Below are 24,833 nucleotides of genomic sequence, written 5' to 3'. Positions count from 1 at the left end.
TGGAGCAGGAGATGCAGAACAGAGTGAAGCCAGCCAGACCTCCAACTCACCTCTGAAAGGCTCTGTACTCACCAGAACAGGGGTGGGGCTTTGCTCCCCGCTCAGGTCTCCCTTTGTGCAGCCTGTTTCCTTCAGCATTGAGTGTAAGAGTGTGTACAATTCCATCAGCCTCTCTCTTTGGTTGTCAGTCTCCAGCTCCAGAAAGCTGTGCTGTATTTCATTACAGCTCTCCTTTGACAAATGATACTTTTCCTTTTTGGACCTGACATGAAGCAAACACTACCATCTTAAAGTGTCTGTTTTTTGCTGTTCACAGGCCTGTGTTCAGCCAGCGTACCCAAGAGCATCCGATGATTTCCCATACCTGGAGTCAGCACCATGCTTTGCCTCCCAGTGTCCCAGTTCCAGCCCAGATAGCGTTCACCCTCCTCTAGCTACTGTGTCACCTTCTCAAGCAGTGTCAGTGACGGTGGCATGCTGGGAGACAAGGCCACGAGCAGCCAGGGCCTTCCCGTGCCGCCTGAGGCCGGAGTGAAATGCAGTAATTTTTTCTCCCATCCTTTCCCTCACTATTTTCAGTGTAAATAATGATTATTTTTTGTTAAAAGAAACTGTTCTGCTGGTGTATTTTTCAGCCTGAGTTTAGTGTCAAGCCTTAACCAAATGTGCCAAAGTCTCCACACGTGCCAAAAGCTACAGCTTGAGCTTCAGGCAACTCGGGACGCTTGAAGGGTGAGAAGCTGAGCTGTGCCCAACTGTCTGCTGTCTGCAGAATGAGCTGGAGCTTGCCTGAGAACCAGGCACTCAAATAAGGCACGTGCAAACACATCTGCACTTCTCAGCACCGTGTCCATCTCTCTTCTTACTCTCGTACTGCACCTCTGCTTTCTGCATGAGGCTTCTGGTGGAACTGCAGTAGACCTGGGTCAGACTTCAACTTACAGTGGGTCATACGTTATGCTCTGATGTCCCTACTGGATTACGGTGATGACAGAATTCATTTCGTCAATAGCATCCAGAGATTTTCAGAGTGTTTTTGCTATGTTTCCATTTATAACATCTTTTTCTTTGACATTGCGGGATCAGCCATGAGACACCACTTGAGCTCATTATTTAGTGTGCATGTTTTACAGCTGCCAAGTGACTGTTTCGAGATTGCAGTCTGTGTTGTTGCGTGTGAGGGGCCAATACAGCAGAGTCTCTTCCAATGAATCAGGTTTGAAGGCATCATTCAGAACGTCCCTGTGAGGCTTCAGAAAGCAGGCAGTACTGCCTCTTGGTGGGACTAGGCCTCTCTCTGCAGTCACAACTCCCCGCAGCACAACAGCGTGTCTGCTGGGAATGTCTGGACCCACTGTCATCTTGCCCTTCCCCAGTTCTTCAGAAGCTGGCTCCATGCGGCCTGGGGTGTTTCCAGTAGTACACAAAGGGATGTTGGAGTCCAAGCCCAACATTCATATGCAGATCAGTGTAAAGCAGAGCCTGAGCCTGTCCTCTTTCTGTGTAAATTGTATTCTACAGTCTGCTCCTAATGAAGTTTGCTTTTGTAGATGTGACAAAACTTCATTAAATTGATTCCTTTGCCAGTGCCCACCTACAGAATGAGTTCCTACTGGCTTGGAAGAGCCTTGCTGCTTGGTATCCAGCTTAACTCTTTTTTGTTTGTTTATCTGATTCTGAAGACCACCAGCAAGAGAAGAGTGAATAAACTTTCTAATCTCAGCTTCAATGTGGCTCTTATGTTTTCCAGACGCATAAAAGGGAAACTGACCTCTAGGTTTGGTTAGAGGCTCAGAGAGCTGATGAGAACCCGGTGGGCTGCCTCAGCCTCTTTTCATCTAGAATGCCTGTGTTAGAGCAAGGAGAAGAGGAAAAAATATGGAAAAAAAGCAGTGAAAAAGGCCAGAAGAGAGTTTTATTAGGCTCCTGAAGTTAAAATCCATTTACTACCCAGCCCTTTCCTGGCAATGGTCTCTAGAACATTAGGAGAAATGTTTGTAAATGGAAAAAATAGTTCAGATCTTTTTTTTCCAGCTTCCAAGTAGAAAATACATCTTTTTTCTTTTTCTGTTTGTCGCATGTGTTTTTTCCCAGATTGCTTGCTGTCCCCTCTCATTTGGATGCTATAGCCAGGGAAAATCAAAATTGTTGTTTAATTTTTGTATGAAAGAATCAGAAAATACCAATCATGTAATGACTGCGAATGATTCAATATTTAGACTCTCCGGTGCCTTGGAAGTAACTGGAGACTTTCTGAGCAAAATACAGTTTATGGGCAAAAATCAGTCATGCTACAGATCAATACGTGAAGTAATGTGCTTACAGTTCAGAACTGGGGCTGCATTAGGGGCAAAGGTGGATTTCTGAGGACTGCAAGAATGAAGAGACCATGTGTGCAGTGGATGGTAGTGACTGGGACATGGCAAATTTGTCTGGGAGAACACTGATGAAGAAACAAATGTGGATCCATCGATTTTTTTTAAATACTGCAAGTGCAAAAGTCCCCTCAGGTTCCCATGCTGCCAACAATTGTGCCCTTTTGCTGCTGATTTCAGTGCTGGTGGATGGCTCTCAATGGAAAAGGTAAAGTGAAGATGAACTGCTCTGTGATCAGCTCCAGGATGAACTGTGTGCAGAAATGGAGCAGGTCGGGCAGTACATTTTGGGTAAGGTATCTAATGATGGAACGTTGCCCCAGCAACGCCTTCGTTGACAGCCGGTTCCTGGCATCCCTGTGCCATTTCTGCAGGCCCAACCTGAAGGTACTTGTGGCCTTATACCTCCATCCCCACGGCCCTCACATTCACACAGCTCACTTGAAAGTTAAGGCTTCAAAAAATTCTAAGCGCTGGGTTCAGCCTTCTCAAATTTGGGCCTGCATTTCTGATACATGAGGCAAAATCCATCCCTAGAGCAGGTCAGCATCACAAGTTCACCATTCCCTTAAGTACTGCTCTCCTAGGTGGCTCGGAGATGGCTGCAGCCTTCCCTGTGCTGTGCCATCCCCTGGTTCTCGTTCACAGTATCAGAGACAGTATCTCTGACCTCAATCTCTGTGCACACGGTACAGAGGATATGGGACACTCAACCCAGTGACTCCTGGCAGGTCTTCAGCACTCATTGTTTTCTCTTATTTCCTTTTAGGAGAGAAAATTGCTGCTACAGCTTGAACTATTGACTTCTCAGCGAGCTCGATACCACGGATTGTTCTTCTCTGCTAGAAGTCACCACACCACGCAGTTTGTGGGTAAGGCCATTTTTATTATCATTTGTATGGAGTATGGGAATATTTCTCTGCTGAAACAGCAGTGGTTTTCGTTGTTGCCTTCCTCACTGTAGGACTTTGTGGTGGAGTTTTGCTGTTTTATTTCCTGAAAGTCGGCACCTGCACACTATGGCCTCACAGTCATGTGCTAACGTAAGCAAAGGGCCTCAGTATTGCTTCGTGGTGAAGTAGGTTTAGGGCAGGCTCTGTGATGAGATGAATTTCATATCTCGTTGAGTTAATGGCTTTGAGCTGTTTAATCCAACCAGAGGGCCCCCAGGAAGCCATGTGCAGAGGGTAATGCTGTGGAAATAGTTTCCCTACATGCGGTTTCTCTCCCATGTACAGGATGCATGTACATCTGAAGATGACTGGAGGGTATGGCACAGGTGTTTAGATGGTCTGTCAGCAACTGTGTGGTGCACGTGTGGGCACTGAGGGAGTTCTCTCGTAGGCTGGTGGAAGTCATGTGCTGAAAATGTTTCTTTGCTTATGGTTCTGGTTAGCTGCTAATTGGTAGGAGGTGGTCTGTTGGAGATGACCTTACCTCAGGTTGTGTTTGGTTAAGAAGCTGGGATTTCACATTAATCATCCAGGCAGCCACAAGGCAATCCTGCATGTTGCTGGAGTAGTGATGAGAAATCTAGAAGCTTTTGAATACTTTATTTTATGTTACTTAGGGAAAAGTCTGGACTTCGGCAGAGGTGCTGGCACTTGAGTCATGACTGTACCCCCTTGGCATCAGCCCCGTGGATCAGGAGGTATGGATGGCTCGCCGAGGGCTGGTGGCAGATGGGGACAATTCCTCCATCCCCCAGCAGCTCTGCATTGCCCCAGTTTTAATTAATTTATTGATTAATCTGTACCCAAGTGGTTAACCTGAGCTTGGCTCACCAGTGTACAAGGCAGGCAGCAGATGAGCTGCCCCTCTCAGCTGCCTCCTCCTGCAGCATCACTATGGGGCAGGCTGCTTGCATTTATTTCATCTTCCACCAGGGTTCGTTTATAGTATGTCGCAGATGCCCTGACATGGAGTGCTAACTTTTCCTTTTCTTACTGAAGAGTTATAGTTTATTGGAAGTAGTATCAGAACTGCTATTTTTAAGACTTTGGAAGAAAATAATAAAAATGTGACCTTCTCCCATGCAGCAAACTCAGTCTGTCTCCTGTCACGTTAGCTCATTTGTGCATCACTGTTGGTGTCAGTGTTTTTGGAAGACAAATTAGCTGGTTGAATACATGTGCACAGGCATTAATTTCTATTTTCTATCTTTTTTTATTGATTCTTGAAGAACAAAACAAAGAACTGGAAAACATTTGCAAAAATGGCTAGCATTTGTGCTACCTGAAAAGTGATTTCTACCAATCTTTTCTGCTTCCTGATCAATTGTGGAGGAAAAAAAAGGTTGGCATTCTGGCATCCCTGAAGCATCAGGGCAGGAGGCAGTGTGCATTGCTGAAAATGAGTGAGGAAATAAACAGTTTTATGGCTTTTAAGCAAAAAGCACTGGTAATAAAATAGTTGATTTCGGAACAAGAAAAGCCATCCTAATTAAATTACCCAGCTAGTTTGATTGACATCAAAGAGGAAAGCTGTAGGTGTCTCTGTTCATTGCAGGGGAGGTGGATCAGATGGCCTTTAAAGGTCTCTTCCAACGCAAATGGTTCTGGGATTCTATAGCTCTATGACTTTAGGCTGCCGTTAGAGTGGCATAAGAGGCAGTCTCTTGCAATAGCTACTGCAACATCCTTCCCATTCTGTTTCCCCCTTGTTTCCGGAATGCTTAGGCTTTGAATTAATTTTTCTGTGTTACCTTTTCATCTATAGCTGTATTTTTTTCTAATACTGTTTTTTCCTTTCCACAAATGTTTCCACTCACCAGCAGGCAGCATGGGTGTCTAAAGGGAGTGCCTTCATGGCACGTTTATTCTTAAATTCAACAGCAGAGCTTGGAGACATAGCCTGGGTTGGCACACTCTTGGCTGAGCCCATAGTGACGGATGCTTGTGGCTCTAAAAGGTCCCTTTGAAACCAACAGAAGCACTTACAGGAACAGCCCAGTATTTATAAGCTTGTCCAGAATTCAGTCTCTTAACCTACAAGTGGTTTTGATGCACAGATTGTGCCTCAGCCTGTGTATTAGGGATTGTGGAGGAAGCTGTCAGCCTCACCTGTTGCAAAAAAAAAAAAAGAGATGATTTGCTGCTTGGGGTAAGCATCCATTCAATAGGTTACATCTCACCTTTCTGTTGGGCAGTATTTCACACCGTCATCCTGAATATCACTGAAACTCAAGTTGTACCAAAGGAAGTTCAGGTTGGATATTAGAAAAAATTTCTTCTCGGTAAGAGTGGTGAGACATTGGCACAGGCTGCCCAGGGGGGTGGTGGAGTCACCATCCCTGGAGGTGTTCAAGAACCGTGGAGAAGTGGTACTAAGGAACATGGGTTAGTGGGCAACGTTGGTGGCAGATGGACTGTAGGACTAGATGATCTTAGAGGCCTTTTCCAGCCTCAATGATTGTATGAGTCTATTGAAGAAGATTTAGGCTGCTGAGGAGAATCGACGGATTCACACAATTCAGAAAATATCTGCAAGGGGAGGATGAGGATTGTGCCTCCAAATGGTTTTGGAGAATTAATTTAAAACAGATTTCGGATGTAACACAAATCCAAATTTAAATGCAGAACACAGAGAGAGAGAAAGAAAATATGCATTCAGATTTCATTTTCTGGTCAGTATGACGAACATTTTGGACATCACAACATTGTCATGACTTGCTGCTTTGGAACCTGAATACACTTCACATTTGCTTCTTTAACTCTCCCATTTCCGTCTCTGTTCAGACCTCGAGGAAGGATGTTCCTGGGTTGGTCTTCAACTGTTCAAGCAAAGCTTGGGTGGCATCAGCTGGGTACAATGTGCTATTGTTTTGCAAAAGGAGATGTTCAGTATCTGTTTTTTCTCTTCCAGATGAGCTGACTGCAGAAACACAGCAATGGCATCTCCAGGCAAAGAGACCATCCCAGATGATAGGTAGGAATTAATTTGGTGTGCTTCTGTCTTCCTGGGTGCTGGGACTAATTTTTAGATTTTTTTTTTTTTTAAAAAGAGTAACTAAAAGTAGAAAACTCAGTGCAAGCATCACAGTGATTGGGTGGGGCAGAAGAGTTTTCCTTAAATGCTGAACCTGCAACACTGTTTTTTTGGAGTCACTTTCCTGCAGTTTCCATTACTTTTCCAGTGTGCCTCTCTTTGACTGCCAGTATGTTTTACCCTCATAGCAGAGATCTGTGTTCTTTTCCCCTGTTATGCTGTCCTGAGGCATGAAAAGAGAGTGACTGCTGCACAGGGGAAAGGCATGGGTGAGCAGAGACCCAGGTACTGGGGAGACATTCAAACCATGCTGCTGCACTTCCTCTGCTGCCATTCTCCAAAATAGGGATTTGTGTATATAAATATATATATATATTTAGTTGTCAATGTAACGACAAAGAATTGGTTAAAAAAATCCACTTTCTGGAATTCTGGTTGAAATATAATGCATAACAGCCCGGTCAAAAACAAACCAAAATCACAAGCATTTAGTTTCTTGGTGTCCTACATACCTCTCTGTCTCATCTGGGGATTGGATATTGCTGCAAAATGAATCTGACAGCTGTAGTGAATCTGAAGGGTACATTGTGTTCTGTACATAGATGTTATCTTGATTCAATTGGAATATAAATCAGGATATTTAACACCCTTGCACAGTGTGGTTTCTGACAGTTCCAGTGCCAAAGCCAACAAGGACTATAAACCTCTCTCTGACTTTAACTGTTTGTGAGAGTTCTTACTGGTGATGGAACATTTGAAGACATTAACAATGATAAGTCAGTAGTGCCTGGGGAGATAATGGAAATTCCTCCTGATGGCTGCCAAAATCTCATCGGGTACAGCCTCCAGTGCGGTCTCATTCGTGGGAGAAGGTGGTTTCTTTTTCAAAGTCTGTTTCCTTTAATTTAAATACTGAAGCACAAAGGGTTGCTTTCCCCTCAGTTCTCAGAAATGTTTCATTTTTAACATCTGTATCCTTTTTTCTCTCTTTCTTTCTTTCTTTTTTTTTTTTCATGACTGGCTGCATGCATCCTAGTCCTCTGTTCTTAAAGCCAAAACTACCTTTTGGTTATGTTCCTCCCTGTGCATTTTTTCAGTGCTGCGCTGGTTTTCCTTTCCCCTGTCGCTTCTGTAGCCATGCAGCGTGGGTGAGACCTGGTGCTGAGTGCTTCACATGCTTTGCCCAGCAAGAGTGTGCTGCTGGCAGCCAGATGGAGATCTGGAAGTGCTAAGTTTTAAGAAGGTGCTATGAAGAGAAGCCTGTGGAGAGGTGCTTAGTCCAGACTCCTGCCATTGCTCACAGCACGCAGCTTGATTTGCCTCGTTAAACTGGTTTTTGTCCATGCTTGTACGTGTGGGTTTCTGGGTTTTACTTGCTTTCCAGCTGTACGTTGGAGGCGGGAGTTTAGGGGAAAGATTAATCTATCTCCTTTTCCCTGAACACGTGAAGTTGAAGTCTCTGAAACACGGTGCTTTGTGGTGGTGTAGCCTGTGCTTTACAGCAGTGACAAGTGTGTTTGTTGCACAGCTGCTTCTGCAGCTAGGGCTGGAGGAAGACAGGAGAATATAGAGCCCTTGCCAGGTTTGTATATGCTTTGGGATTGCCACAACACGAGCAGCTCCTTAGGGATGAAACCCTCTGCAGGCAGCAGCCTCTGCTCTTCTGTAGAGGTGATGAGGAGGAGCAAGGCAGGAGGGCACTGGCTTCTAGAGGTGCTCCAGAGCTGCACTGTTAGGGGTTCTCCTGCAAATCTGCAGCAGCCTTTGACTTCTGACCTGGTGCAGAAGTTCTCTTTGCAAAAAAAGCTCTGCTGCTTCGCATGCCTGGAATCACAGCCTGGAATCACAATGCATGCGTGACCCTTCTCACCTTCAAATGTGGAGGATTCATCAGTGACAATGGCGGTGAGACGGATTTCTTGTCAACAGAGCTGGGAGGACACGCTTTAATTAAAAGAGAGCAGTACCTCTTGAAGGCTGAAAGTAAGGGTGTGTATCCATTTAAAAAAACACAGTGTGGTACAATATAATGAGACGTTTGGAAAAGGTTGGTAAGGGCACGAAGCTGACCTATTTCTGGGGATAAACAAGCACTTGTGCTGTACAGCGAATGTGATACTTCAGGAAAGCTTACAGGCCAACGTCTACTTATTTTAATGTTGTGTGGTATCTACTGCATTTATCCTTTATGCTTGCTCAACTGTTTGACAGGAGTGTAAGCTTCCGGGATTTATCCCACAAATGTAATGGACCATCATACATTTACTGGTGTAATGTCATATTGCATTTTTTTCCTGAGTCGGGGATGCTGTATTCCCATTTGAGCAGTGCTTGATCCATGTTTTTTGAAATATTGCAACAAAAGTTGGGTGCTGGCTGCTGTGGGTATGGCGGGGTTGTTCTGTCGAGCCAAGAGATGCTGCTCTCCCTCACCAATGGAGTGGAGACCCTCAGCAATGCTGTAGGCACTGTCTTGGGCCACCTCTCAGCACAATACCTGAAATCATTGCTACTTCATGCTCAACACATTGCATTGTGCTCACCTGTGTGAAGTTATGAATCACAGACTCATTAAGGCTGGAAAAGGCCTCTGAGGTCACCAAGTCCAACCACCAACCCATCCCCACCATGCCCGCTGACCACGTCCCTCAGTGCCACATCCACACGGTTTCTGAGCAACCCCAGGGATGGTGACTCCACCACCTCCCTGGGCAGCCTGTGCCAGTCACCACTCTTCCTAAGATTTTTTTTTTCTGATATCCAACCTTAACCTTTGCCTGTGATGTTTCTGAGGAATAGTGCATTGTCAACGCTCTTCACTTCAGGGATGCAGTCCTCAGTTTGTGACAGGTTGCAGTGCTAAGTGTGTTTTGTTGGTCAGTTTTGTTGGCATTTTACCTCATGGAGACTGTTTCCTTCGTTTGGAACACACTTTTCAGAGGCAAGGGTTCGAAAGGGGGAAACTTTATCCCCGGTGGGTGAATACAAAGCAGGTGGGGGAGGGCTGCGGCCGGCTGATGCTGAGCGCAGCTGTACAGTGGGCACTTTGGTAAGTCCGAGAGGAATAACGTGGTGGTGCGGTCTGTCTGTTTATTACAGGAGACAAGGAAGAAACCCTTTAGGATAAAATTTTCACAATTTTCTCCAACAAACAGCAGGTTCCAGCCTGGCGAGGCGCAGACAAACGCCTTTCGGTAGCTGGTATTTCGTTTTTCCCTTCTTTTTACCACCTCCCCCCGCTCAGCCCTTCGGCCCGCCCCACGCCTTCACCACGGGCGGCCGGGCCGTACCACAGCGCCCGGCGGGGGGGGCTGGGGGGTAGCGGCTGGGGGCTGCGGGCCGAGCGTCGGCCCCGTCCGTCGGCGGGCGCACAGCGACGGAGCCTCCGGGAGCCCCGCGGCCGCACCGCCCCTTTGGGCCGCGGGCCGGGGGTGGCCGCCGCTCCCTCGGTGGCGTCGGGGAATGCGGCGGGCCGGAGGAGGGCCCGGATGAGCGTAACCCAACCCCGGGCCGGGCAGCTCGGGGCAGAGCGAGCGATGAGGCGCTGCGGGGCGTAGCGCGGCCGTGGGGCTGCGGGAGGGCCCCATGGAGGCGGCGGGGTCGGCGGCGTGAGCTTCGCCATGGCCGCGCAGTCCAGGTACGGCTCCGAGGGGATCCGGGGGTCACGGCTCGGGGAGAGTCACCGGCTCTCGGGGGGGAAGCCACCTGGCTGGGGGTGGGAGGGTTTGGGGTCACCCGGCTCTGTTGGGGTTGGGGGCGTCCGGGATTCCCCGAGGAGGTGAAGCCCTCCGGCTGCTCCCAGCCCCGCTCCCGCAGCGCGGAGAGAGATGGTGGCACACCCCCAGCGAAGTTGGGCACCCGCACGGCGCTCTCCGCGGCTCTCAGGGCAAAGCCGGCGTGAGGGGACCCAGCTACAGCACGACGGAGCGCCGGGAGGACAGGCTGCTGCGGGGTGGATGGCTTCGTTAGCAGCTGAGCTCCTCTGTGTACGGGGAGGCTGCGAGCGCTGAACACAGACACCAAGGCTTAGTTTTCCAGGGGTTTTTCTTCTTCTTTCTGTGTTCCCTTACTCGCAACTAACCGCTGTGTGCTTGAAGATCAGTGCTAAGATCCTATGGTTGCTTGTTTTAAAAGGGAGTGGGAACGAGGGTGAGCAGCGGAGCAGCGGTGTTCACCAGGAAGCTCGGTGCTCGTCGTGCCTTTGGGTCAACAGGGTTACCCGCCGTGGTGCCAGGGATGTGTGCTGCACGAGTGCATAAAAGCCTTTATTCAGCACCAAAGATCCGTACGCTCAGTAACTGGAGTTATACTACATAGGAACGAGAGGGCAAGCGTCTTCAGAACTGGTTCGTTAAAGCTTGTCAGAGGGTTCTCTCTGCTAGGTGTGGGTGAGCCTTTTGGCTTTGCATTTCTTCTGTGAAAAAACCAACCAACCAACCCGCAGTCAATTTCTGCAAGCTCAGTAAGTCACCGATGAGGTGGTATGATACACAACACTGCAACGTTTTGGGTATCACTCAGCGTGAGGCCTTCTGGGCAGTCCTCCATCTGCTTGGGTTTGCTATTTCTCACTTGCTGTGCGCTTCAATATGCACAGCTAGGGGAAGGGATGTGAACCTGGGGAGGATGCAGGCTTGGCAATGAGAAAATCCTGCGTCCTTCCTTCATTTTCAGTGCTCCCACTGCGTTTGGATTCATTGTTTTGGAGGTGGCAGAGTGAGGGTATCAAGGAGGTAAAACACACCTGTTGCTGTTCAGCAGCGCTTCAAAAATTGCAGTGGTGATGACTGAGAAACTGATGTGCTAGTAGATGCCAAAACTTTTTTTTTTTTAATAGTGCATCTTGAAATTGATTGAGTGGTGAGTTGGATGTTTTAGCTGTTTGAGATGAATCAGCTTTTACCCCTGGCTGCTGTAATCACCTTACATCTAGAAGCAGTCAGTGGAGGAGCCATCCCTCAGTCTGCGTCGTTCTGTGCAGAACCTGGGGTGTTCTGTGCTTCAGTTGCTGGCTGAGCTGCAGGCTTGCTGCTGCAGCTCTGCGCGCTCCCTTCTGGAACATGCAGATGATCTGATGCTCGTAGCATCCCCGAGCAGCATGGACCGTGTCGGGTGTTTGTGCTGTGTTCAGGACAGTGTGAGCAGGAGAAGAACTGAGCTCTTCTGAGGCTGCTGTTCTCACCCTTACTTAAAATCGCTGGATAGATAATCACTTCGTTGTTATAGTTGCTAAGAATTTCTGATTGCTGTACTACTTGCCTTTAGATGTGCCCCTTATTAGTGTGGCTGCAGGTTTCCAGAACCAATGCCGTTTTGTCTCCTCTGCAGGGAGGTGGTGGAGGAGCACAGTCAGAGCACTGTGCAGTGTCATGCTGTTGTCCCTGCTGGCTCACCTGGCTCTTCTTCAGAGCTGGGGACAACAGGAAGCCCCCCAACAGCCACATCTCAACTTCTAACTCCATGAGAGTCAGGGAATAGTGCTGGGCTCTCATATCAGTGGAAAAAGAAGGAAGTGTTGTGCGCAAACATTGTGTAGCTACGTCTGCATTTAAAACACTGTCAGTGCAGCAAAACAGTTTCTTCTGAAGGGAGTGGTGCTGAGGCTTTTCCCCGAGGAAGATGCAGCTTGGTTTTTGCTCTGTGTCATTTTGCAGCTTTCTGGGCCAGATCTCCAGTCACATTTCATAATGTGTTTGTTCTGCAGGTCCTGCCAATACAGGCAAATGCCAGTATTGGTGATACTGCATTCCAGGCAGCTGATGCAGGTGAAGAAGGGCTGAAACAGTGTCTTGTGTTAACCTCACCTGTCAGCTGAAAGATGAAACATCCCCTGATCCTGTGGCGGCTTAGCTAACATGCTGCTCCTCCTGAGGGCTGCTTGAAACACAGGTTGGCAGGGTCTTGGGGCTGTTCTGCTGCCTGGTGAATAAGTGTAGGGACCAGAGAGTTATTTCTTCAGTAGGGAGCCTCAAAACAGTGGGAAAGCACTCTTCCTCTTCAGACAGTGTGAAGGTATCTCTCCTGCAGTGCTGTGTGCTGCATTTGAGGCTCCTGGATGGAGTTGGCTGTGGCCATGGTGAGAGCATGAAGACACACGTAGTGCTGGCTGGACTGGCTGGGGCAGGTGTCCTCCCAGATGCAGCACCTTGCTGCAGCAAAACATTTCATGGGGAGCAGGTAAGCACTGGTTTTCCACAGCTGTGCATTCACACAGCTTGGGGAAGAAACCCCCATCGGCGGAGGTGCTTGCGCAGTTCCAGTTCCCAATACCTCACTGGTTTGGTTATTGTCAAGATGAGATGCCTCAGCAAGTTCCAATAGGCAAACTTCATTAAGCTGTTTCATGCTTCACATGGGCATGTTTGTCTTCTGGGTTGGTCTGGGCATGGGTATCTTTAGTGTTTGGAACTGTCATTTGTAGTTGTAGTTTATTGTAACAGCGACATGAAGTTTGTGCTACTGTTGTTTCTTCAGCCTTACCCATAAGGTTAAGGGTAAACTGTCCCTGCTTTAACTTATAGAGAGAGGTTGACAAAGAAAATGGTTTATCATAGACTGGCTTAGGTTGGTGGAAACCTTAATGATCATCTTGTTCCAGCCTCCCTGCTGTGGGCTGGTTGCCTCCATCAACGCAGGCTGGACACGGACACAGTACTCCAGCTGGGTCCTCACAGGGGCAGAGTAGAGGGGGTCAGTCACCTCCCTCTCCCTGCTGGCCACCCCTCTGTTGATGCAGCCCAGGATACTGTTAGCTGCAAACATACACTGCTGGCTCATGTCCAGCTTTTTGTCCACCAGAACCCCCAAGTCCTTCTCTGCAGGGCTCAAGGAGCTGTTCTCCCAGCCTGTACTTGTACCTGGGATTGCCTCAACCCAAGTGCAGCACCTTTTACGTGGTCTTATTGAATCTCCCGCTTTTCAAGCCTGTCCAAGTCCCTTGGGATAGTGTCCCTCCCATCTATTGTATCAATTGCACCACTCAGCTTGGTGTCATCAGCAAACTTTCTCAGGGTGCACTCGATCCCATCATCTGTGTCATTGATAAAGATGTTGAAGAGCACTGGTGCTGAGCTGGACCCCTGGAGGATACCACTCATTACTGGCCTCCACCTGGGCATAGAGCCATTGACCACAACCCTCTGGCTGCAACCATCCAACCAATTCCTTATCCACCTAATAATCCACCCTTCAAATCTATATCTCTCCCGTTTAGAGATAAGGATGTGGCGGGGGACCAAGTCAAAGGCCTTGCACAAGTCCAGGTAGACAACATCAGTTGCCGTCGATTAATGTTTAACCTCTCTGGCAACAGCAAAACTCATTCTCAGAATTGGGAAAAAAAAAAAAAAAAAAAAAAAAGCTTTATTTTTGTGCTTGTTGCAAAAATTGAAAGAAAGAAAGAAAAATCCTCATCAAAACCTAAACAGGAAGAGTACAGCAGGTGCCACTATCCAAAAAAATAAATAAGACAAAGTGAGAAGCACAGGCTAGTGTTACATTCGTGTCCATTTTTTGCTCAGAATGCTCTGCACTACGTGTTCTATAAGCAGCAGATGATGCATCCGTTGAGGGATGAGCACAGTGGAGTCCAGCAGCTGGTGTGTGTGCGTGTGTGTGAGAGAGAGAGCAGCAATGCATGTGCCTCTTCCTTTTTTCCCCCTTTCCCTAAGCTGAATTGTGGGCATTATAGTTTCAAATACTAACAGATGTTAGGACTTGCATGTGTAGTGGCAAAGGGATTTTTATCCCTTTGAAGAGTTGGAGACACCTGATAAGGAGTTACTTTCGGTATTCTCGTGCTTCTGAAGCCTGTGAGATTGTGCTTAAAAATGCGACAGAGCTAATCTGTCTTTGCCAGAATGGTTTAGAGGCTCAGAACCAGCCTGCAGCTCTTTCCCCAGGACCCTCTCTCCCAGCAGGCTGTTGTGGAGAAAACAGCAGGAGTTGCAGGCAGGGATTCTACTGGCATATGGAAAGCCCTCTGGTGCAACACGGTTCTCCCTGTCCCCGCGCCCTCGGCAGCACACGCTGTTCTAGGAAGCGTTGTTCCCCAGTGCCAGTAAGCCTGTGGCCGCGCTGTCCCAGCTGGCAGTCGGGAACATGTTTCTTCATGCCTGCACCAGAGCCACGTGGAGCAGGCAGGGAGCAGGCCCATGGGGCAAAGGGCAGTGTGGAAAGTTGACCGTCTCAACCCCATGGTCTCTGAAAATGGGGAAACGAAGGTGCCTGGTGTGTAAATCCCCGAGTGCCCAGTTGGAGAAAGCAGCTTCTTGCCTTGGCTCGCTCGATCTGACATGAGCAATGCACTCACTTCTCTGTTCCTGCTGGGCGGCCTTTGGCAAAGATACTGCGTGCAGCCGCTGTTCCTTGTTGTGAAACATCACGTTGTGTTGTCAGCGTGTGAGTGAATTGGTGGCATTTGGTTGTGAGACTTGTTTGGGCCATTTCCAATTCCAAAGGCAGGTGAAGTCTATCTGAGGTTGTTTAGTGTTGTTTTTTTTTTTTTTTTATCTGTGAGTATGCTTTATGCATCTGTATCTCCGAAACTCCTGATTTTCCATTTGTTTAAATGCTGTGTGTCGGGGAGATGTTATACGTGGCATTTGAGTTCTGCAGATTTTTGATTGAAGGGATGATATTCTGTAACTTTCTGCGGACAAAAGACACACAGGTCTCTTAGTGCTGAGGGAATGTGGTCGCTACGCCAAGATTTTAGAGCACAGTTTATCAACTTTATCTGTTTGCAAACCCATCTCCATTTTACTTGGGCTGGCTTCAGCACGCTGATACTAGGTTTGCTTTACCTAACTGGATTTGTGAAACTCCTAGGAGTGAGTGCCTGGCTCGTCTAGAGACTAATAAAATTCCATTGAACTGCCCAGATCCTGGAGGAAAAGAAAAATAGGCAGATCTGTGTCCTGTTCTGAGAACGACTAGGCTCCTTTTCTCCTTATGGAGACGCCGTAATAATGAGATGTGGTCTTCAGAGATTTTTATTTTCCATTCCTTTCTGCATGAAAATCAGTTACTCATACGCTGAGGCATTAAAAATAACAGACCAAAAGACTTCCTAAACTGACTGACATGGAAAAATTCAGCAACTTGGATGTTTCACCTTTGAAAAAATGCTTTAGGTCCATTAGTGATGTTGTGTACGATACTCCATATATTTGTTACAAGAATGGCACCAGCACCCCTGGCCTTCTCCGTTAAAGTGTATGCTGACAAAGGAATAGCTCCGTGTCTTGCATTCTTCCAGTTTGGGGAATTTTCAGTGTCATTAAGCTATCAGGGTGAAACTGATGTGATGTTGGAAAGGGCCAGCTGAAATTCTTCCCTGCTGGGAAAAGGCAGAGTTTATGAGTTGGGTGGTGCAATGTAATTAAGAACTAGCAAGTAAGAAAGCTGAAATAAAGCTAATGATGCTATAGGAAGATGTGCCATCTAGTTGTGACATGCTTTTCATAGGTAGCTTATGAAAACAAAGTCTATTCAATGGGGAAAACAAAAGCTTTACTTTCTAGTCTTTCTTTGCAGGATGCAAGAGTTTGTATTGAGCAATGCTTTAGCCTAATAAGGAACCACTGATAACAACCGCTGAAGGAGGAGTTACCCAATAGATGAATTCATCTGATAAAACAAGCGTCTCTGAACACAGAGGTGTCCTTAAGGATGGATTGTGAATAACCCTCTACAGGCTGCAGCTTCTTGTGCAGAAAGAAACCATGCTAGGAGCCTGGGTTTCGAGACATCTTGTGTGCAAGGCAGCCCCGCTTGTTTGAGAGGAGGAATTTAACTTAGGAAAGGGGAAGAAAAAATGTTACACAATTTTCAGTAAAACCGAGGTTTTCCCTCTGAAGTTGCCCTTAGGTTTTGTGTTCGGTTTTTGGAGGGCCAGCGCAGACAGCCCAGAACTTCCTCTTCATGATTTTTGAATAAGTGAAAGCAGTTTGTTATTGCCACGTTATCTGCTGATTGTAACCAAGCCTACTTCAGGCTGGTTTTGGTGCTAGTAGCAATTGATTAAAATCTGTTTCCATGTGCTTTGTTAAAGCAAACCAAACCTATCCTGTAATGCTTGTAAAGCCAGACACGATCTGGATTGATTCTTACATCTAATGAGCATTGATTTGTCATTCAGGCCTTTTGTGGACTGAATCTTACAGCATTTTGGGGGTCACATACTGTTGCTTTGGTCCTCACCCTAGGACTGTTGTTTATTTTTTCCCATTTGGTGGTTAGGGGATGTGGTCATGGAGCAGATGGAGAAGCAGACAACTTCTGAGCTGGGGAGATGTCAGGAAAATTATCTCTTTATGGGCCTGTGTCTCTGTATGTAGATTAAATATCTAGGTAATGGTTTTCTTTTTTTTTTAATATCTTCCTTTGAAAATGTGCTATTCTGCATTCTCTTTCTGATGAAGGAAGCTTATGGATAGAAGCTGTGTTTACTGGAGTGTCACAACTTTAAAGACCATTTATATGCAGCAATCTGTGTATGCTCATTTCCAGCTGATCTGTCCTCTTCATGTGTTGTAAGGTAATGGACTGCTTTTGAGACCAAGAGGAGAAATTCGGATCAAAACCCGTTTTTCTCAATTCCTTTCTGCTCCTGCCAGCAGTGAGCTGCTTCGGGGCAGGAGGTTTGGGAGGCTCTGGGCACCTGGCACCAGACATAATACTGGGCAGACATGGGCAGAGGGTGAGGAGGAATCTGGCAGCATGCACAGAAGGATTTAAAAGCCGTAGAGATTTGACCCGATGCTCACTGCAGAGTATCTGCTGGGAGAGCCCAGGGGCAGCTCCTGCACTGTGCACTGGTGATGCATGGGCCTTGCTGGGGTGAGGGACCCCTGGGGCAGTGGTGCTGCTTTGCCCTGCAGCACCTTGATGCAGTTTTCCAGCCTCAGTTGCAAGATGGCATGAAGCCACTTCAGTTATTGTCTGGGTTGATGTGGCTTCCTTCCTTCTGGAAAGGATGGCAGTCCCTTAGAGGGCAGTGACTTGGTGAAGAAACCCTGCTGTCCTGCACATTGGTGTCTCCAGTGGCTCCCCAGTTTTGGGAGCCCGACTCGGGTCCTTTCCACAAGCATTGCCTGTTCCTTGCTGGACTACATCCCCACACTCCTGTGGTTGTGTTGCCATCGCTCTCAGTTGTTTTAAAGAAAATGTGAAACCAGGTAGAAACACAAAACCTCACGGAGCAGTCTCTTAATTGCAGTGCTGTCAGTGGCTGTCTGCGTTGTGAATGCTCTGCTTGCAGGGTGACGGTGAGGGGAGGGGAGTATGAAATGAAATACACTAAACACTTCAGCTGCTAAAAATGGTAATTTGCTGCCAACCTGAGCATCGGGCTAAGCGTGGCGAATAAACAGGCAGTATCAGTGCTTTTGGAGGTAGAGATTGCCTCATTTGTTGTGGTCATTGTCTGAGACACCTATATTCTACCAGGATAAATGCACAAAGAGCGATTAATTAATAGTGGCAAGATACCCATGCATGTGCTGTCCTGAGGCAACCCAGAAAAAGCATTAATCAACACATTTCCCAGTTGCTGGCAGCTAACTCCTGGTATGCAGCGCTTTGCCATTTCAGCTGGAAAATGCATTGTCCCTTGGCCTCACTGTACAAATCGTGCCTTGCGCTGCTATGCGGGCTGCGAAAACCAGTGCATGGGTTTTCAGCTGCGGAGGGGCTGTGTTTAAAGGCTCGTTGACCTTAGAATGTCTTGGTGTTGCTGTAAAACAGGCTGACTATCGATCTGGCAGCATGTTTGGTTGTACAGCTGTGTGCTCTCCAGAGCAGAGCGGGCTTATCAGTCAGTATGTGCTCGGGGCGGCAGGTAAATATTTTGGAAGCAGCCTTGCTGGTTCCCACCGGTGCTCCCCTTTCCCACAGTTGCCCTGTGCTGCAGAGGAGCAAGCACGCATGGCTCCACCTGCAGCAAACGCAGGTAGGGCTGAGCAGGCCTCTGGTTCCTATCTGGCTTCTGGTGCCAAGGGAAACACACCGTTCCCAGCCAGTGGTTTGCGTGACAGGAGGAAAATGGTCTTTTTTTAAATGATGAGCTTCAGAGCTGTTCAACAGATCTGTTCAGAATTGAAGGGGAAGGGATATTTGTAGCTTTTTTGTAGTTGCTAATAGTGCTACTAGGTATGCTTCGGTACCTGCCCAATGCAGCCCATCATGGGTTATTGCTGTGCGTGGCTTGAATGCCGTCCAAGCCTTGGGAGTGACAATGAGCCGCTTTGTTACGCAGACAGCAGAGCGCGGTCCAAGTGCAGTGTAAAACTCCAGCACGGAGGGAGAAGTGCCCAGATAGGCAGCGTGCGTGCCTCGGTGCAATCAAACGCAGGCTGCAAACCATGGGAAAGTGAGCAGATGTTTCTGTGTGGAGATGGAAAACTTTGGACGTAGTTGGGGAATCATTATAACCTGGCAGAGGCTGCGGGAAAGAGTTTTTAAATGGGCTTTTGAGCGTATAAGCGGACTACTTCTGCAAACACTGCTAATCTCCTTCTGTTCCTACTTAGTCCTTGCAGTGCAGATAAGACTTGTTCAACCTGTTACGTGGTACCTGCTGTTATGTAAGTGGAAAGCTCGGAGGAGCAGGGAAATCTTTTCATTTGCTGCACAATTTGTCTGCTGCTGGTTGCAGTGAAAGCATGAAATAATTCAGGCCTTCAGTCATCTGTTTGTTCCTAATTCTCAGGTTAGTTGCAGCCCTGTGCTGCTTCTGTTCAAACCGGTGTCATCAATTGTATGGAATGGCTTTGACGCACGCAGAGCTCATGTCACAGGGTATTAACAGGTTGGAGGGGTGCAGAGGAGGCAGAACTACACGTAGCCATACTTGTGAGATGCTTTGCAGCACTCAGATTTGTAGGTTTCAGGGCAAATCAAAGCACTGAGAGCGTGGAACGTGCAGCTTTGTTCTCCCATTCAGAGGGAATGGGAAATGCAGATAGGCAAAGCAGCTGCTCAGTAAATGCTGCAGAGTCCTATATATCTTTTTGGAGTTCTTCTTTGGTGCTGTGGAGAACAATGGAATTTTTTTAAATAGCATTTAAGGAGCCAGTTCTAGAAAACCGGTGAACAAAAAACGCACATCTGCTTGAATAATCTTAACGTAGCCTTAAAGCTGAACATTTATTGCATTTGACTTCTTGCACCTGCAGTAAGCATTTCCATACGCTGGCAGAACTGATGTAGAACTAAAGAGTGTAAGATGTAAATCCTTGTTTTGCCTTGCAAAGTGACTTCAGGTGGATAATGAAACATTTTCTGATATGTAATAATTGGTATCATCTAGATTTTTTTTTTCCCTGTAACCTACTTTTTCCTTAAGATCTTTTTACTGCTTGTGCTTTCTGGGGGGCCATGGGGAAACAGTGAGTTCCTCAAACCGCTGAGCTTTCCTTTTCTGAGTACTCTGGTGTCAGGTCAGGCATAAAATGTTCGGCCCGGTGGCCTGAAGAGGCAGAATTTCTAAGCAATGATGACTTCACTTGTTACAAGCAAGTAAGATGGAGATTTGTGTGAAACAAAATCTTGTGCTGTGTGAATAAAAGAATGAAATAGGTCTGGGAAATTGTTATTTAAAAGGGAAAAAAAATGGTTTTCTCCATCCCTGCTGTTTAGCTCTTTCTTAACCAATACTACTTTGCTGCAGCTTTTCCCACGTAACCTCAGTTCTCCAAGATTTACTTGTGCAAGACACTCTTCTGGAGCCCATTGTAAGGAAACAGAAACCTGATTTCACTGTTTTGTTCCCCTCTTGGTAGTTTGCTGCTGCAAATACCCCATTCTCTTGCTGCCTATAAGCGTGTTACCAATGAATTGATCGGCCTGAGCCACAACAAAAGCTACTTGGAGCAATATTTCAATGCAAATTTGGCGCGGAGATAATAGCACAGAGAATTTATGTTAGCTGCCCTAGCACATTCAGGCTGTGGGTCGCTGGTTGGAGTGGCGTAGTTGGAAGGCAGGTTACTTGTTCGGAAGGCCGTGTGCTGTGACCGCAGCCCTTCTGCAACCCTGGGTGCCTGTGGTACCTCTGGTTACTTAAGCACACGCTTTCTCTTGTAAGATGTGATCCTGGGCCGCTTCCTTTTAAACTTACTTTGCATCGGGGCTGTGTGGTAATATTTAGACAAGGAGGAGCCAGGTGGGCCCCCATCAGCCCTGGAGAATGCCCGCGGATAACATCAAAGTGTGCTTTCCAATTGTCTTCCTCCTTATCCAGGGAAATCAGAATGGTCGTTAGAGGTGATTTCTCCCTTGCCCATTGACGTGTGTTTTTTTTTTTTTAAAATCAGGATGATCTGACATTCAAAAGTCACTGGAGAAAAGAAAAAAAATGGAGGAATGTCTGGATTTATTTCCTGTCTTGTTTCCTTATGCTTTCCTCATATCATGCTTGCATTAATTCTGCGGAGTAGTAGGTGCGTGGCAGTTGCTGAGCGTTTCAGAACCATTTGTTTTTTCTTATGCACTGTTTGGTAGGTGTCCGGACTCAGAGCTGCAAATGTTTGATCAGAAGTGGCCCTCTCTGGATGCCGTATTAAATGCAAATAGACTGCATTCTCAGCTTGAAAGTCTTGCACTCGTTTGAAAAACTGGATTCTTGCATGCTGGTTGTCAGGTGATGCTCTTCTGCAAAAAGGCATTGCTTTGTTTTGTGCTTGTGAAGTGAGAGCGAGAAGCCGGAGGTGCTCCAAGAAGCCTTACTGAAAAGCTTGTGAGCCTGCGCAGTGTCTGACACAAGGGCTCAGAAGCAGCCAGGCGATGCGGGGCCACAGGAAGGAAGATCCTTGTCGCTGGAGTGACTAGAGGCACGGGCTCCTCTTGCCTGCTTGCATTTTCCTCTCCTTCCCTCACCTACCCAGGAAGGCAGAAGTGCCTGCGGGGCTGGAAGGCGGTCGGACCGCATGCTTGGCTTGGGGAAGTCCGGAGCCTGATGAGTTAGGCTGCTGTACGCAGAGCAATGTCTCTAAGTGACAAGGTGGGCAGGATTTTTCATCGGTGCTACCCGGTGATTTACATTTTTCACATTTCCTCCTTTGCCTGCGCATCCAGATCAAACACAGTCTTAGATCTATCATAGTTCCGACGCCTTGCTGCTCTCCTTGTAATTACTCTTCACACATGCACACCTTCCTAGAAGCCCTCCTGGTGTATTTGCATTTAGATGGAGAATGGCAGCTTTCGTGTTCCCTGCGTAGCTTCTAGTTAACGCCTTTCCTGGCAGCGTTCTGTTAACGTCAGCGTACTGGGGTTCCTAGGAGGCAGCAGCTTGGTTAAGTGCTCTTAACAAAGACAACTAAGTGGAGACAGTATAAACACTTCTGGATGTGCGGATGGGCTGCGAGGCCTCCATCTTTTACTCGGTGTTGATGGTGCTGATGTGGAAAATAATTGACTGACTGTGCCATCTGTTGCGCTGCTGCCACGTGTTTTCCTCTTATCGTTTGTTTCTGCTCAAACTGTGTATGTGCTGTGAAACAGTGTTTGATGATGTGAGAAGGAGCTTAATAATGTCCAGCAAGTCACAACGTGGCAGCATTTCCATAAAGGAGAGGAAGGGAGGGCTGGGATGAGGCACGCTGGATGCTGTTCAGTGTGAATTTGATGTCTGTCTTTGATCTGCGTGTCTCCACCTCGTGGGGCGAGCTGCCTGGGCCATGCGTGGTGGTGTTCTGTGCCGTGCCTTTGTCCGCATTTCTTTCCAAGTTAAACACGAACGTGTCCCTTGCTCTTGGGAAATGTTGATCAGCAGCTTCTCATCACAGAAGAGAGCCTGTCTTAATGACAAAATGACTTGGATAAATTAATGTTTTCCTGCAGTTGTACTAAAAGGAAATGTTCCCTCTTAATGTTTTGGAGGAAGAGGTTCTGCATGTTCGGAGGGAAGCAAGCGTCACTTGTGTTTGCTTTTAGCCTTTCCCCACCCCCTTCCCTGCTGCTGGAGTCATTCCTTTTGGGGCCAGTAGCAGATCTGATTACAAATAAAGCAAATACACATTTTTAGTTTCATTTTGTTTTCATGCAGAGAGCACCCAGGACAGGAGGAGAGGCAGCTCTCTGTCCACGGCAGGCTATTTTCTGAAAATGGTGTCATGGGCCTCATAGTCACACGCCAGCATTTGAACCTGCATTAGAGACAGTGATGGCTCTGAGAACAGCTTGGGAGCACGCTGGCATCTTCATGGCTTCTGTTACAGACCCCAGTTCTGCTGTTGGGCAGAGGCCTCTGCACCCTGCAGTGCGGGCAGCATACAGCTTTTGGCCATTTCTGCCTGGAGCAAAGCACGATTTGGGGTTTGGGTTGTTTTTTTGTTTTTGTTTTTTGTTTTGCTTCATTTTCTGTGGTGAGGACAGGAGATCTATGCGCATGCTTGCTTGTTGCAGAGGTCAAAACTCCAAAGGCAAATCGATCCACCAGCTGTTGCAAAGCGAGGCTGGGGCTGGAGGAGGTTCCTTGACAGGCACACAGAGCTGCAGAGGTGATGGATGGCTGTCAGCTGGGAGTCACTGCTGTGACACGGAGCAGTCAGGAGAAACAGAGCAGGACTGACACTATGCCCAGGGCCTTGACTTGCAAGCCCCGTGCCTACTAGCCCTGCAGCAGTGGCCCATCTCTCTGCTTTCAGAGCCACAAGAGCAGGCATCATGGCGAATCACTGCACCCTTCCCTCCTGCGTCCCTCCTCCTCTCCTCTTCACATGCTTTGTAAAAGGAATTTATTGCTGGGAAGCGAGCTGGGGGTCAAGGAAGGGTTCAGGGAAAGAAAAGGTCTTAAGAGGGCTTGCTGCTGCAGTAGGCAGCATGCAAAGTGTGCTGCGCTCGGTGTTGGGATGCAGATAGAGAAGAGTTGTGTTTTGGTAAATATTACAGCTGCAAGAGATGCAAGTTACAAGTGTGTTGAGTTTTCCTTTTGTTTGAATGTAATCGGAAGCTCTGAGGAAAACAGCTTGATTGCTCTGAATCTGGATGCTTGCCAGCCCAGAAATAGAAGGATATCCGTAATCCGCGGGGGACACAGCACAGGGCTTGGGTAGAAAACATTTTGCAAGGTCATGCTTTGTGGCTTGGTTTGTGTTTTTTTTTTTTGTAATTGCTGCTGTTAAACTGCTTGTGAGTGTTCTGCTTCTCCTGCTCTAAGCCGAGAACTTGTGAGATACTTACGACAGGGCATGATGTAAAGGACAAACTGTGCCATCTTTCTGGGTGGACAAACAGAAAAAGCCCTCGGGGGTTTAGCTGGTGTTTTCAGTATCCCACACTGATGTTCCTCTGCATCTTTTCCCATCAGTTTTTGCTCCCATATGTATGTGTACGCACACTCTATTTTATCTTAATAGATGTAGTGTTATTGCCAGGAGAGCTTGTGGTAAGGAGGATGAAACACACTTGTGGTGCAAGTAGTGATGTGCTGCTAGTGCTTTAATTTGCAATTAATGTTCGGGAACTCGAAACAGTTGAGTTTTTCAGGTTTGTTGCTTTTGTTTTTCTCTTTTTTTCATTGGCAAAGCACTGAAGCTGACCCTTGTGAGCTGATGTGCAGCATCCAAGTGGAGGATGCTTTGCTTGCGTGTACCCAAGGTCAGTTCTGTTTTGCATAGCTGAAGAATGCTCTCCCATTGCCTGACATGAAGCTCCTTGAAGCCGATAAGAATATTTTTGCCTTTTTCAGTGGGTTTGGCTCACCCTCCTCTGCAATTCGGAACATAATTTGGTCAGAATTTCCACTTGTTTGCTCTGCAGCAGAGCCCAGCTGTGAAGTGATTCAGCATCTCAGCGATCTGTCAGCCAGGGAAATATGCACGCACTCATGCTGGTGTTCAGGGATTATCACTCTTTTCACTCTTGATTTGCTGTTGATAGTGGTGTGATCTTTTGTTCTTTCCATCTCAGGTTCTCAAGTTCTGCTGCAGGTACCTCACCGAACAATAAAACAGATGGTAAAGAGATGTTTTGTGCTCTAATAGTGACCTTAGAGGCTTTTAAAGGTAACTGAGATTGTTGTGGTCGGGAGCGGGCCTGCTGGGAGGAGAGGAATTAGTCTTTCAGTCACGAAAGCGCTCCCCAAGAGGCGTTCGTTCGACTTTGTGGCTCTTCCGTCTTCCTGCCCAGGCAAAAGAGGTGAGCAATCTCTCACCTGGGGAGGTAAAACGAGATTTAGCGTCTGCTGCTGCTTTTGTCTTGTTTAGGTGCATATTTTAAACAGCTCTTTCTCAGTGCTGAGCTGCCACAGGAGGCCGTCACCCGTCTGCAGGAGGCCTGGATCTGAGGAGCAGAGGCAATCTCTAAAGTTTATCAGCAAAATCTGCTTGGGGAGAGCTAGTGCGGTATCTGTGTATCCTCTATGCCAGCCAACGCTGTCAGTAGTTCAGTAAGTACTGGGAGAAAACAAACAAAACCAAGCATGTGAATGACGGAGTGCTTGGTATTTACTTGTGAACCCAGACA

At 47.4% G+C, this 24,833-nt stretch overlaps 1 protein-coding gene across 3 annotated transcripts in view; it reads left to right on the top strand.

The window, feature by feature from the left end:
- The window catches only part of AFF1 (AF4/FMR2 family member 1), a 59,455-nt gene continuing 37,315 nt past the window's right edge, over positions 2,694-24,833 (top strand). Inside the window, exons 1-3 of one of the 3 annotated variants that reach the window (XM_021396303.1) lie at positions 2,694-2,762; positions 3,145-3,247; positions 6,240-6,302. In XM_021396303.1, coding sequence (XP_021251978.1) covers positions 6,265-6,302 — 38 coding nt within the window. In that variant the 5' untranslated portion in view covers positions 2,694-2,762; positions 3,145-3,247; positions 6,240-6,264. Of the gene's footprint in view, positions 2,763-3,144; positions 3,248-6,239; positions 6,303-9,724; positions 10,000-24,833 lie in introns of those variants that run through there. The other 2 variants (XM_021396304.1, XM_021396305.1) reach the window with 2 other exon arrangements.

This window comes from Numida meleagris, chromosome 4 (genome assembly GCF_002078875.1).
Source record: "Numida meleagris isolate 19003 breed g44 Domestic line chromosome 4, NumMel1.0, whole genome shotgun sequence".
In the NCBI taxonomy this organism is placed as follows: domain Eukaryota; kingdom Metazoa; phylum Chordata; class Aves; order Galliformes; family Numididae; genus Numida; species Numida meleagris.
The sequence above is the reverse complement of the archived record's forward strand: the minus strand, read 5'-3'. Positions and strand labels throughout refer to the sequence as shown.